We start from the raw sequence: 12,935 nt of genomic DNA, 5'->3' as shown, positions 1-12,935 counted from the left end.
CTTCCCTCCTCCCACGCCACCACCCACTTGGCAACCACAGGTCTGTTCTCTATGTCTGTCAGTCTGTTTCTGTTTTGTAGATATGTTCATTTGTGTCTTTTTTTTTTTTTTTGTAAATCACCTCGGCTTTCTTTTTTTATGTATAAATCTATTTATCTTATTTATTTATTTTTGGCTGCGTTGGGTCTTGGTTGCTGTGTGTGGGCTTTCTCTAGTTACGGCAAGCGGGGGCTACTCTTCATTGCAGTGCGTGAGCTTCTCATTGCGGTGGCTTCTGTTGTTGCGGGCACGGGCTCTAGGCATGCGGGCTTCAGTAGTTGTGGCGCGCAGGCTCTAGAGCGCAGGCTCAGTAGTTGTGGTTCACGGGCTTAGTTGCTCCGTGGCATGTGGGATCTTCCCGGATCAGGACTTGAACCCATGTCCCCTGCATTGGCAGGTGGATTCTTAACCACTGCGCCACCAGGGAAGCCCTGTGTCGTATTTTAGATTCCCCATATAAGTGATATCATATGGTATTTGTCTTTCTGTTTCTGACTTCACTTAGTATGATAATTTCTGGGTCCATCCACGTTGCTGCAAATGGCATTATTCACTCTTTTTATGGCTGAGTAATATTCCATTGTATACATGCACCACATCTTCTTTATCCATTTATCTGTTGATGGACATTTAGGTTGTTTCCATGTCTTGGCTATTGTAAATAGTGCAAATAAACATAGGGTTGCATGGATCTTTTCGAATTATAGTTTTGTCTGGGTATATGCCCAGGAATGGGATTGCTGGGTCATATAACAACTCTATTTTTACTTTTCTGAGGAACCTCCATACTGTTTTCCATAATGGCTATACCAACTTACATTCCCACCAACAATGTAGGAGGATTCCCTTTTTTCCACACATTCTCTGACATTTATTATTTGTAGACACTTTTTAATGATGGCCATTCTGACCAGTGTGAGGTCGTTTTTGTAGTTTTGAGTTTCATTTCTCTAATAGTTAGCAATGATGGGCATCTTTTCATTTGCCTATTGGCCATCTGTATGTCTTCTTTAGAGAAATGTCTGTTTAGATCTTCTGCCCATTTTTCGACTGGGTTGTTTGTTTTTTTGTTACTGAGTTGCATGAACTGTTTGTATATTTTGGAAATTAAGCCCTTATCCGTCTCATCATTTACAAATATTTTCTCCCATTCTGAGGGTTGTCTTTTTGTCTTGTTTATGGTTTTCTTTGCTGTATAGACGCTTGTAAGTTTGATTAGATCCCATTTGTTTATTTTTGCTTTTATTTCTATTGCCTTGGGAGACTGACCTAAGAAAACATTGGTAGGATTTATGTCAGAATGTTTTGCCTATGATCTCTTCTAGGAGTTTTATGCTGTCATGTCTTACATTTAAGTCTTTAAGCCATTTTGAGTTTATTTTTGTGGACGGTGAGAGGGTGTGTTCTAAAGTTGTTTTTTTTTTTTATAGATTTATTTATTTATTTATTTTTGGCTGTGTTGGGTCTTCGTTGCTGCGCACTGGCTTTCTTTAGTTGTGTCGAGTTGGGGCTACTCTTTTTTGTGGTGCGTGGGCTTCTCATTACGGTGGCTTCTCTTGTTGCAGAGCATGGGCTCTAGGCATGCGGGCTTCAGTAGTTGTGTCTCACAGGCTCTAGAGAGCAGGCTCAGTAGTTGTGGCGCACGGGCTTAGTTGCTCCATGGCATGTGGGATCTTCCCGGACCAGGACTTGAACCCATGTCCCCTGCATTGGCAGGCGGATTCTCAACCACTGCACCACCAGGGAAGCCCCTAAAGTTCTTTATTGACTTTCCTTCTATAAGAAACTGTAAAAACCTAGAATTATATACATGAGCAAAATAACAGAAAACATCTAAAACAATCCCCAACAACCATTGTTGGTATGTATCTTTGGTGTATATCCTTTCAGATTCTTTTCTATGCATATATAAATATATCCTTTCTCACCAAAAGTGAAGTTATAATGTTTGTAGCTTACCATAATTTACTTAAGAAATCCACAAGTTGTTGAATACTTAGTGTGTTTTACCTAAATCCTGTATTCTGTATTATAAACAGTAATAATTAGCTTAAGATGAATTAAAAATTAAAAACAAAGTAAAAGGTGACCAAATTTCTGAAAAAAATGAACTAAAATACTTTAAAACATTAGAGGATTATAAAACCACCCTGGGGACATCCCTGGTGGTCAAGTGGTTAAGAATCCGCCTTCCAATGCAAGGGACTCGGGTTCGATCCCTGGTTGGGGAACTAAGATCCCACAGGCTGTGGGGGCAACTAAGCCCACGCACCACAAATAGAGCTCCCACGTGCCTCAACTAGAGAGCCCGCGTGCCGCGACTAAGACCCAATGCAGCCAAAAATAAAAATAAATAAATAAGTGAATTTAAAAAGTAAAATAAAATAAAGGCACCTTGAGAGCATAGATGGTGTCTTATTCAAAAAGAAAAAAAAAAACTTTACACCCTGGTCAGCCATAAATTACTAACTTTGCAAAAGTGACTGATGCTTATATTGCCAGACTACCTTGGGCCAATTTTTTACCTACTTAGATGTGGTTCTTGGACCTAAAGAGGACTTAAGTCTTACCCACAAACCTTTTTTTCAAAGCCCTTTTATAATTTTTTTTTAACAACTCCAGCACCTTGTTTCAACATATTCTACCCCTCCCCTCAGTCCTCTATTCCTGAGGGAGTATTTAACGATTAAATACTCCTCTACAGAAAATGTATTAAAATAGATAATGAAGTGGTTCCCTCAGGAATTACTGAGCTGGTGAGTAAGAAAAGGTCTGGCTTGAGCCACTGGATGAGAACAGTGCAGGTATATAGACAAAGTCAGTATGGGTCAGCTAATAAGAGGAATTTGGAACAGATCTCATGACTGTCTGGTTATCTTGAAATGGAAACTTTCATATTCCTTTGGGTGCTGAAAAAAAGGATTCCTGATTTAAGAGAGCTCCAGGCAAGTGCTTGGAAGACGTGAGCAAGCTGGTGCCCCAGCCCAAATGCGTGGCTGCAATAGAGCAGTCAAGAAATAACATTGAACCAATAAGGGCGAAGCCTGCTTAAAGTTATTAGCAGGTGTGATTGTAGCTTATTTAGACAGGGTGAAAACATAGTTTGAAGAGTAGAATTTTATAGAACTTTTAAAAATCTCCAGCAAAATAGTTACTGCCTTATCAGTGCAACTGGCCTAAGCTAAGAGTGCTTTTGGTTTTTGTGATGCAGAAAGGAAAGTACCTTTCACCTCTAGTGTACCTGGGAGCAGGATTGGATATAGACCTTCAGAGTGGTAGCTGCAAAGTTAAGAACACAGCCTGAAGTCTCAAGAGTCACCATTTCGGGGCTAGATTTGGGCTGGTAACTGGGCTACACAGTGAGTCAAACCCACCCAAATCCAGAAGTCGACTAACCAAAACATGTGCAGTTAGATATGTTGATTAGCTAGATTTAGAACCAAGACAACTAAGAAACGTTCACTATAAACTCTTCCTTTTAAAGAGTTTGGGTAGTTTCTTTTTATTGGTTTCTATATATAAAGTCTTTTTTTCTTTTTCCTGTTTTCTGTTATCATTATTATTATTTTTTGGTTTTTTTTTTTTTTTTGAAGTACGTGGGCCTCTCACTGTTGTGGCCTCTCCCGTTGCGGAGCACAGGCTCCGGACGCACAGGCCCAGCGGCCAATGGCTCACGGGCCCAGCCGCTCCGCGGCACGTGGGATCTTCCCGGACCAGGGCACGAACCCGCGTCCCCTGCATCGGCAGGCGGACTCTCAACCACTGCGCCACCAGGGAAGCCCTCTGTTATTTTTTTACTTGAAGTATAGTCGGTTTTTACAATATTGTATTAGTTTCAGGTGTACAACATAGTGATTCAATACCTTTACAGATTATATTCCCTTTAAAGTTATTACAAAATAATGGCTGTATTTCCCTGTACTGTACAATATACCCTTCTCATCTGAAATACCTCATTTAGACATCAGAATCTAAAGAGCTATCTAAGCAATTACCATCATGACCCAGGAATAGTTTCTGGAGTGTGCTAAATCTAAAATGTTTTTCATCCTTTTCCTGATTAACCTTTCCCCCTTTAACATGTTCCTCAGTTCTATCTTTTTTATCAGTTTTATTGTGATATAATCGACACGTCATTTCTATTCTAATTTGATTTGTGGAGGCTCCAGTTTATCTCTGATCCCTGTTATTTTTCAGGACTTGTAGTAGAATGCCAACAAGAACGATCACAGATAAAAAATAAAGAAATAGCTTTGCGTGTGTTGAGAGCTAGACTCTACCAGCAGATTATTGAGAAAGACAAGTGTCAACAACAGAGTGTGAGAAAACTGCAGGTAAGATTTATTGAGTGAAATAACTTAATGCCTCTGTACAGAAAGCCATCATTTTATGCAGAAAATGGAGTAAATATTCTTAATAGAATGGAAATATCTTAGAGCACAGGAAAACATGCTCATTTGTAAATAGTAATAATTTAAGACTGACTGGTTATGGCTAAAGTTGGACATGCCAGTTTGGAAATAAGTAGAGGATATATGTGTAAACTAAAAATTGTTTCCCAGTTGTTTCCCTCCAGTTTTAGATCATAATTGTCTTTAAAAGAAATTAGTGTAAAAGACAATTCTCTGGAAATTAAGAGATTTTTCAGATTTTTAATTTAAAAACCTATGCTTTTATTATTGTATAACTATTTTTTTTCCTACATTAAAAAAAAATTATTTTTTTGGTTGCACCAGGTCTTAGTTGCGGCAGGCAGGCTCCTTAGTTGTGGCATGCATGTGGGATCTAGTTCCCTGACCAGGGATCAAACCCAGGCCTCCTGCATTGGGAGCGTGGAGTCTTATCCACTGCGCCACCAGGGAAGTCCCTGTTATTGTATAACTTTATGTGGGATCAAAAATATATGGCACTGCAAAAAACTGGTAATACTGCTGCTTCTGATACAGTCTGGGAACCAGGAGTAGAAGAGAGATTAATTTTTTGCTATATACCCTTTTGTACTTTTTGAATTTTGTACTATATACATTTGTATTATTATTTATACAAATATATAAATAGATAAGTTTTAAGCAAAATGAATAAATGTCATTGTCTTAAGTAAACAAAGGGTTGTATGATTTTAAACTCTAAAAAGGTAAACTTTTTCTTTGAGAGAAATTGGAAGAGACAGTGGAACCCAGAAATAACTGTGCTTTTGTGTTATTTGCAGGTAGTTAAACTACGGTAAATTTGGAAAATTTTTGCAGCCTGTTAGGAAAATTAATTGTATAAAACTAAACATTAATTATTCTTTTCACCTAGATGTCCTAGTCCTTCACACTTTTGCCCTTCTTGTTTCCCTTACCCACATTCTAACTTGCAAGTAGTAAAAGTGACAGGATAAATAATGTATTAAGCCTCTATCTGTGGTAATCGCAGCCTGTGGCACAGCATCAGTATACACGTTTGCAGACAGGAATGCTCATTTACAAAGCATTACTTCTTGGCAGCTAAGTGATAACATAAATACTGTCAGCTCTGCCACATTTGATTTAATAAACGACATCGGGTTTTACTTGCTGTTTGACATTTTGGCATCAGATGTTTCACACAGTAATTTTCAAAGTAAGTATTCAAGATCGGCCTTATGTAGATTGTGGGCATGTGTGTCGTCTTTAGTGGTCTGGTTTGAAAGGGCAGAAATGACCTCCGTGTCTCTCAATTAACTTGTCCATCTGTGTGAAATTTTTTAGTAGATATTTCTGACACTTAGGAGTTTTTCTTCAGCTAATATATACAGTAGCTTTTATATGGAAGGCATTATGCCAGGTTCTCAACCCTGGTTCCACTTACCACCTAGAGAGCTTTGTAGATGTCTAGGCCCCATCCCCAGAGATTCTGATATAATTGATCTGGGTGGGATCCTAGGCATAACTGTGGTGCCTTGGGATAGTAGTTTCCAAACCTGGCTGGTTGCAGAATGGATGGCCTGGGGACTGTTTTAAAAATACATAATCCATGATTCAGTATATCTTAGGTTAGGTTTTGGAATCTTTCATTTAAAAACATTCCCCTGGTGATCAGCCATACTTAGGACTTCAGTTTCATATTGTTTGCTTTAGAAAGTAAGTTATAGCAATCTTTTTCTTTTATCTTAAAAAGTGAAAGTGAGATACCTGTAACTTATATAATATTGTAGCAACTATGCTTCGATGAAAATAAATAATAAAATAAATTTTAAAATAAAAAGTGAAATAGATAACTAATAAGAACCTGCTGTATAAAAATAAATAAAATTCAAAAAAAGGTTAAAAAATAATAAAAAATAAAATAATAAGTGAAAGTGAGTGAGAGAGGGTGTTGTGTGCATTGTATGTGGGGGGAGGGAGGGCAGATGAGCAGACTAAGAATACAAATAACCATAGGAAAAGGCAAACTGGTGTGCGGTGAAGAAGATTCCAAGTGCATGGGGTTTTGAAGGAGGAAGATAACATATTTCACATTGGGACCAGGAAAGACAGAGATGGTAGGAGAGTGTTAAGGAAGGGCACCCCTTGAGATGAGGTTTAAGCAGAGTTAACAGACTTGCACATAATTATGATATGGTATAATAAGTGGCATTATAGAGGTTCATATAATTTTCAGAAATAATGTTGAGAAAGTTGGCCATATTGTGAAGTACCTTGAATACTGAGTTGCGTTGTGTCTGCCTAGTAGACAGGAAGGAGCCAAAGAAGGAAATGTATCAGAAAGCTGGGCTTTAGGAAAGCTAAGCAGGGCACCACAATGTAAGCAGAGAAATGGAAGATTAATCAGGAGATTTTTACAGGAGTGTAATGGAAGTCATGAGCCCTTGAATGATAGACAGTAGAAATGGAAAGGGCAGGATAGAATAAAAGACCCTTGAAACCACTGGAATTGGGCAGTTAGAGAACGGGATGAGCTGAAGTTCCTTTCACGGTCTATATCACAGCCTGGCAGATAGTAAGCTACCATGAAATGTTTGTTAAAGTGTAGGATGTCAGGTTTCCTACTTAGATCAAAGGGAACATCATTGTAGGGTCATTTATAGAAACCAGCAGGAAGAACTGACTGAGGTAGAAAGATAATTTGGTTTTAAATATTTGGAGTTTGAGGTACCAAAGAGATGTTAATTCTTATAACTGAGCTTTACAGACCTGTAGTCTTAATAAGTTCTGCCCATTCTTATTCCTTGTCACTTTGTGTATATGGATTTAGAAAAGATTTAAACTGTTAAAATAGAAAAGTCATTTACAAGCACTGTTTCTGTTGTAATAAAAGTAATTATAAAGTTAAAATATGAATTGCTTTTTGTTATGACACAGGTGGGAACAAGAGCCCAGTCAGAGAGAATTCGGACATATAATTTCACCCAGGATAGAGTCACTGACCACAGGATAGCATATGAAGTTCGTAATATTAAGGTAATACGAATGAGTATGCTTTATGTGCCTTTGATTTTCAAAGAAAGTATAGTCGAATTCTAGAGAGTAATCTCTGAAATATCACCACGTAATTTAAAAGCATTGAGATAGATTATATTAGTACCCCAAATTTGTGAACATTTTTATTAGTTTGCTAGTAAGAAATATGGTCTTTATGCCAGTATGAAACAGCTATCTTTTAAATTCCAAATTCTTTGTTATGTAATCACAATGTTTTAATGTATTTTCAGTACATGTCTATCAGTTTTCTATTACCGACTACCAAATTACTGCAAATTTAGTGGCTTAAAGTAATGCCTATTTATTGTCTCACAGTTACTGTAGGTCAGAAAGCCAGGCACGACAGAGCTGAGTTCTCTGCTCTGGGTCTCCCAAAGCTGAAAGGGGCTGGCCAGGCTGCATGCTTTCCCAGAGCTTGGAGTCCTCTTCCAAGCTCAGGTGGTTGTCGGCAGTATTCCATTTCCTTGAGTTGTAGGAGTGAAGCCTCCATTTTCTTGCTGGTCGTCAGCTGGGTGCTGCTCTCAGCTCCCAAAGACTGACCACAGTTGCTTGCTGTCTAGTCCCCTTCGTGTGCCCTATCCCATTGCATCTCTTACAGGAATGGCCTTTTTAAGGGCTCACCTGTTTAGGTCAGGCCTACCTGGATACTATTCCTTTTGATTAACTCAGAGTCAACTAATTAGCCATCTAATCACTGGAGTGATAGTCCAGCATATTCACAGCTCTGCCTGCACTTAAGGGAGGGAATTTTGCCAGGTGTGTACACCAGGAGCCATCTTAGAATTCTGCCTACCACAATGTGTGTCATTCTATTCAGGTGTTACAATGATTCTGTTGGGGGGGGAAAGACCCTGTCAGTTTGGTTTGAACATTCACCTAACTAAATCCCATGTCGTTGGGATCACTGACAGTCATACATTAATGATGAAGCACAGAAAAATTATTTTTCCTTCCATTGAAGGGGAAAGTGAACTGGTTCCCATAAAGACTGTGTGGATAAGGCAGAAGGTAGAAGGTTTTGATCCTTGTCCTTGGTGCTGTGTGATACCTCGGGCTTCTTTCACTTGATTCTGTCTCATTCTGTACACAAAAGTAAAGTCCTAGTTTTACAGAGGAAATATCAGTGTTTTTAACATACTTAGAAATTTCTGTGTATCTTATGCCACTTCCTCTGTCTTTGCAGCAATTTAAAGCTGTCTTGCCTAAGAACATCATAGCCTTGTTGAAAAAGAAAATATTTAGTAGCTTCCCTTTCCTCAGGAAACACACAGTAATAACCAAACATGTTTGGCCATACTGTTCTAATTACACCATAGTCTTTCAGTTGTTTTTCTCGTAGTGGTGATGGTTTTCCATGAGACAGCCACATTCTCATGACCAGTAATACTTTTCAGAAGAGCACATAGGTGCTCAGCATAGTATTCAGTCATGAAACAGAGGCAGATTAACTGGCTTTTATAGTTATAAAATATCTGACGTTGGCCTAAATACTAACACGTTATTACTAACTAAACTAGCATGCCAGACTCAGAAAGAGTAAGGACAGTCATATCGGTATGCTGTACAAATCACTGATCAACTTATTGGAAAGAAAGAAAGTGCTCCATATTAGTGAAGGGAAAAAGTTTGAAAATGGTATAAAAAAATGTTGCAGTGAAACGTTAAAATCTGTATGCAGGACAGGAAAGAGACTAGTCAGACTGAATAATTTAGGAACTGAAGAGTTGCAGATGAGGCAGGAAAAGTGTTGAAGGCCTTAACTCCAGGGCAGCCACCACAGGACAGAATGGAAGGAGTGGAGAGGAAAGAAAGTGGGTGCCTGTGGGACTCTGCTCAGCTCTCCTCCCTTATTCTAGAACCTGGCCTTCTCCCTACTCTGTCAGTTTGGTTTGAACATTCACCTAACTAAATCCCATGTCGTCGGGATCACTGACAGTAATACGTTAATGACGTATTACATATTAATAACGTAATACCTGGCCTTCTCCCTACTGCGTCCACATAGTTCCTGACAGAGCTATGTTCCTACATGATCATGATTTTGACCCAAGACGGTAATTGATTTGTTGTGGGGGGGAAATCCAAACAAGCCCCAGTCAATGAGTTTCTTCCCAGGATTTTTAAACTAGAGACAAAGATGCTCATTCTCTTGGTGGATGAAGCTGAAATATGTAAAGCTTACAAGAGGTTAGAAGCCACATTTCCAGCCATGGGGAGAAAGCAGTCTTCAGTGAGAGAAGAATGAAGCTGATATATTGAAAGGAGCAAAAATGGGAGAACTGGATGCAAAGAATCCTGATGATATAAATCCCCACGTTCATTTATTCCTGAGGCCCAGCTTCATTCCCAGGGTGGTGGCAGCAGCCCTGTACATTCCTGCCCTTGGGTTCTCTGAGGTCACTCAGTATGCTTATTATGAATTCCCTTGTAGCTAATTTTACTTGTATTTGTGTTTATGTAGATAATAAGCACAGACTACCATGTAATATATTGTTTTGTATTTTTATTCTGTTTCCCAAAGTTCTTGTGCAGATTCCTTAGCATCAGCCTATCTCCCGCCCTGTATTCCAGTTACACTGGAAATTTACCCTTGTCCTGGGCTTTCAATGTATTTTGTTGCCATACCTTTCTTCATATTCATTCTTTTGACTGAAATGCTCTGTTTGTCTCTATTTGGAGAAATACTATTCTATACTATTCTATACTATTCAGACCTAATTCAAATTTTTCTTCCTTTATTTTTTAATTTCTTGCACTGTATTAAGCTTATGTATTACCTAGGTGTCCCAGTAGATTGTGAGCTTCTGAAAGCTGGGAGCTACAGCTCCTTCATATATTTTTTAAAATTTTTGGCTGCATTGGGTCTTCATTGCTGTGCGTGGGCTTTCTCTAGCTGTGGCAAGCGGGGGCTACTCTTCATTGCTGTGCATGGGCTTCTCTTTGGAGTGGCTTCTTTTGTTGCAGAGCACAGGCCCTAGACACGCGGGCTTCAGTAGTTGTAGCATGCAGGCTCAGTAGTTGTGGCTCGTGGGCTCTAGAGCGCTGGCTCAGTAGTTGTGGTGCACGGGCTTAGTTGCTCTGCGGCATGTGGGATCTTCCTGGACCAGGGATAGAACCCGTATCCCCTGCATTGGCAGGTGGATTCTTAACCACTGCGCCACCAGGGAAACCCCAGCTCCTTCATCTTTGATCTTTGTATCACTAGCACTCTGGTTAATCCAACTGAGCTCTAAATGTGATGTGATTACCAATAAGAGTAATAATCCTTTTAACATAACTTCCAGATGGTGAAGTCACATTGGCAATATCATAATAATTTGAGCTTACAGGCACACTAATTTTAAAAGCAATTTTCATATTATGTTCAAAGTGGTATAAATCTTAATTTTAAAATTTCATCATAGTGCTCTTGCTTTCTGTTTAATTTTAAAGTTTAATCGACATCTTACTATATGCTGGTGTTTTGTGGAATACAAAGATAGTAAGGCATATCTTTTCCCCTACAGTTTAATTTGAAAGAGAAATGTGTACACTTAACCTGAAATTTAACTTCAAGACCATTCAAGAAAGACTAAATATAAGATTAGTTCATGCCTACATCTAAACTTCAAATGTTCTATGTTCCAGATGCCAACATTAAAATATTTCTGTTAAGCCAATGTCTGGATTTTTAGCATTTCCAAAATAGGAGGCTGTGCTAATTCACTAATCCCAACAACTCTATTACACAGAACCTTTATAACACAAGAAAGGTACTTGAAGTCATTATTTTACTCGTTTCTCAGAGAGAAGCCTCAGGGAAGACTGCAGGGAAGTCTTAACTGAAACAGTTTCCACCCAATGGAATTATTTGGAGGTTAACATGAGAGAGGTTTTTTCCTCAATTTTTCATCTTGAAATGTTAAGCACGCATGTTTAAAGACTAGTCCATATATATATATATACCCTATACCTAGATGCAACAGTTGTGAACATTTTGTTATGTTTGCCTTCTCTTTCTCCTCCACTTCCCTTTTCTCTCTATAGATACACCTGTGTTGCTACTGAAACATTGGAAAGCAAGTTGCAAACCTCAAGACACTTGTCCCCGAAATATTTCAGTATAAATATTTTTCAATTACACAGGACTTGTAGATATTAAAACCGCTGTATTTCTAATTTAAGAAAAAACAGAGCTATTATAAACCACTTACGGATTAAATAATTTGAATTTGGATGGTTGGCTAATTTAAAAATGCTAATTTAAACAATTTAAGTAAGAGTTTAATTCCATTTACTCTTTTGGATTCACGTTTTACATAAAAAGGCAAAATTAACTAGGGATCCTCCCAAGTTAGCAATTGTGTTCATTATATTGTAGATTAGCAATCTTTTGTTGCTATTAAATAATAACTTTAAAGAAATGAAATAAATATATGCTTAATTCTTTGTTTTGTTTCTCCTTTATTTCTAGTAATCAGGTTTTCATAGTAACTCTCTTTCACCAGGAATTTTTATGTGGGGAGAAGTGCCTGGATCAGCTAATTCAGAGATTGCTTCAATCAGCGGATGAAGAAACCATTAATGAATTTTTGGATGAAAATCTTAAATCAGCAAAATAAATACTGATTTATAATTTATTATTATATAAATGAAATGGACCTATGTCAAGAAGCAGACCGAGGTAGGGAAATCTTTATGAAAGTTGATAAAGAGCAGCTAAAAATACATGGTACTCACAAAAATATTTTTTAATGAATCTAGTCACATTTCTTGACCTAAGTTTATTTTAGGTTTCCTGTAAAGTACAATCCAGCTCTTCAAGTAGAAACAAAGCATGCATTGTTGAAAAGAGAAATAAAGTATTGAGAATTGACTGTGTGATGTAGGACAGATCACTTGTTCTCTTTATATGCCTTTTCTTTTAACCATCTATAAATTAATTTAGACACATTTCACATCTGTTACTTCAGGACTTTGCCCGTGGTAAAATTTAGTGATATAAATTTAGAAACTTGTTTGTAAACTCCGATTTAAAGACAAAGTACTATTAATCATGTTAAAGTTAGGACTTAAACTGCTACTTTTATTTTTGATTTTTTTTTTTTTTTTTTTTTTTGCGGTACGCAGGCCTCTCACTCTTGCGGCCTCTCCCGTTGCGGAGCACAGGCTCCGGACACGCAGGCTCAGCGGCCATGGCTTACGGGCCCAGCCGCTCCGCGGCATGTGGGATCTTCCCAGACCGGGGCATGAACCCGTGTCCCCTGCATCGGCAGGTGGACTCTCAACCACTGCACCACCAGGGAAGCCCTAACCTGCTACTTTTAAATAAAAAAGTAAATAAAAGTTGTGAAGAATATGAGTTGCTAACTGTGAGCATCTCTAGGATATAGATGGTAGAGCTCTTGGAGAGCTGAGTGAACTCTGTAGTGTACAAACTACAAGTCAATATTTAAAGCAGACTCTCTGCTT

At 38.3% G+C, this 12,935-nt stretch overlaps 1 protein-coding gene across 4 annotated transcripts in view; it reads left to right on the top strand.

Moving 5' to 3' along the window:
- The window catches only part of MTRF1 (mitochondrial translation release factor 1), a 47,247-nt gene extending 34,917 nt beyond the window's left edge, over window positions 1-12,330 (top strand). For 3 of the 4 annotated variants that reach the window (XM_082675915.1, XM_082675914.1, XM_082675912.1), the window contains 3 exons: window positions 4,237-4,373; window positions 7,365-7,463; window positions 11,972-12,330. In XM_082675915.1, coding sequence (XP_082532041.1) covers window positions 4,237-4,373; window positions 7,365-7,463; window positions 11,972-12,085 — 350 coding nt within the window. In that variant the 3' untranslated portion in view covers window positions 12,086-12,330. Of the gene's footprint in view, window positions 1-4,236; window positions 4,374-7,364; window positions 7,464-11,510; window positions 11,633-11,971 lie in introns of those variants that run through there. The other variant, XM_082675913.1, reaches the window with a different exon arrangement.
- The last annotated feature ends 605 nt before the right edge of the window (window positions 12,331-12,935 follow it).

The sequence above is a fragment of the Grampus griseus genome (assembly GCF_964374135.1).
Source record: "Grampus griseus genome assembly, chromosome: 18".
Classification (NCBI taxonomy): domain Eukaryota; kingdom Metazoa; phylum Chordata; class Mammalia; order Artiodactyla; family Delphinidae; genus Grampus; species Grampus griseus.
This window is presented reverse-complemented; position numbering and strand designations above follow the sequence as displayed.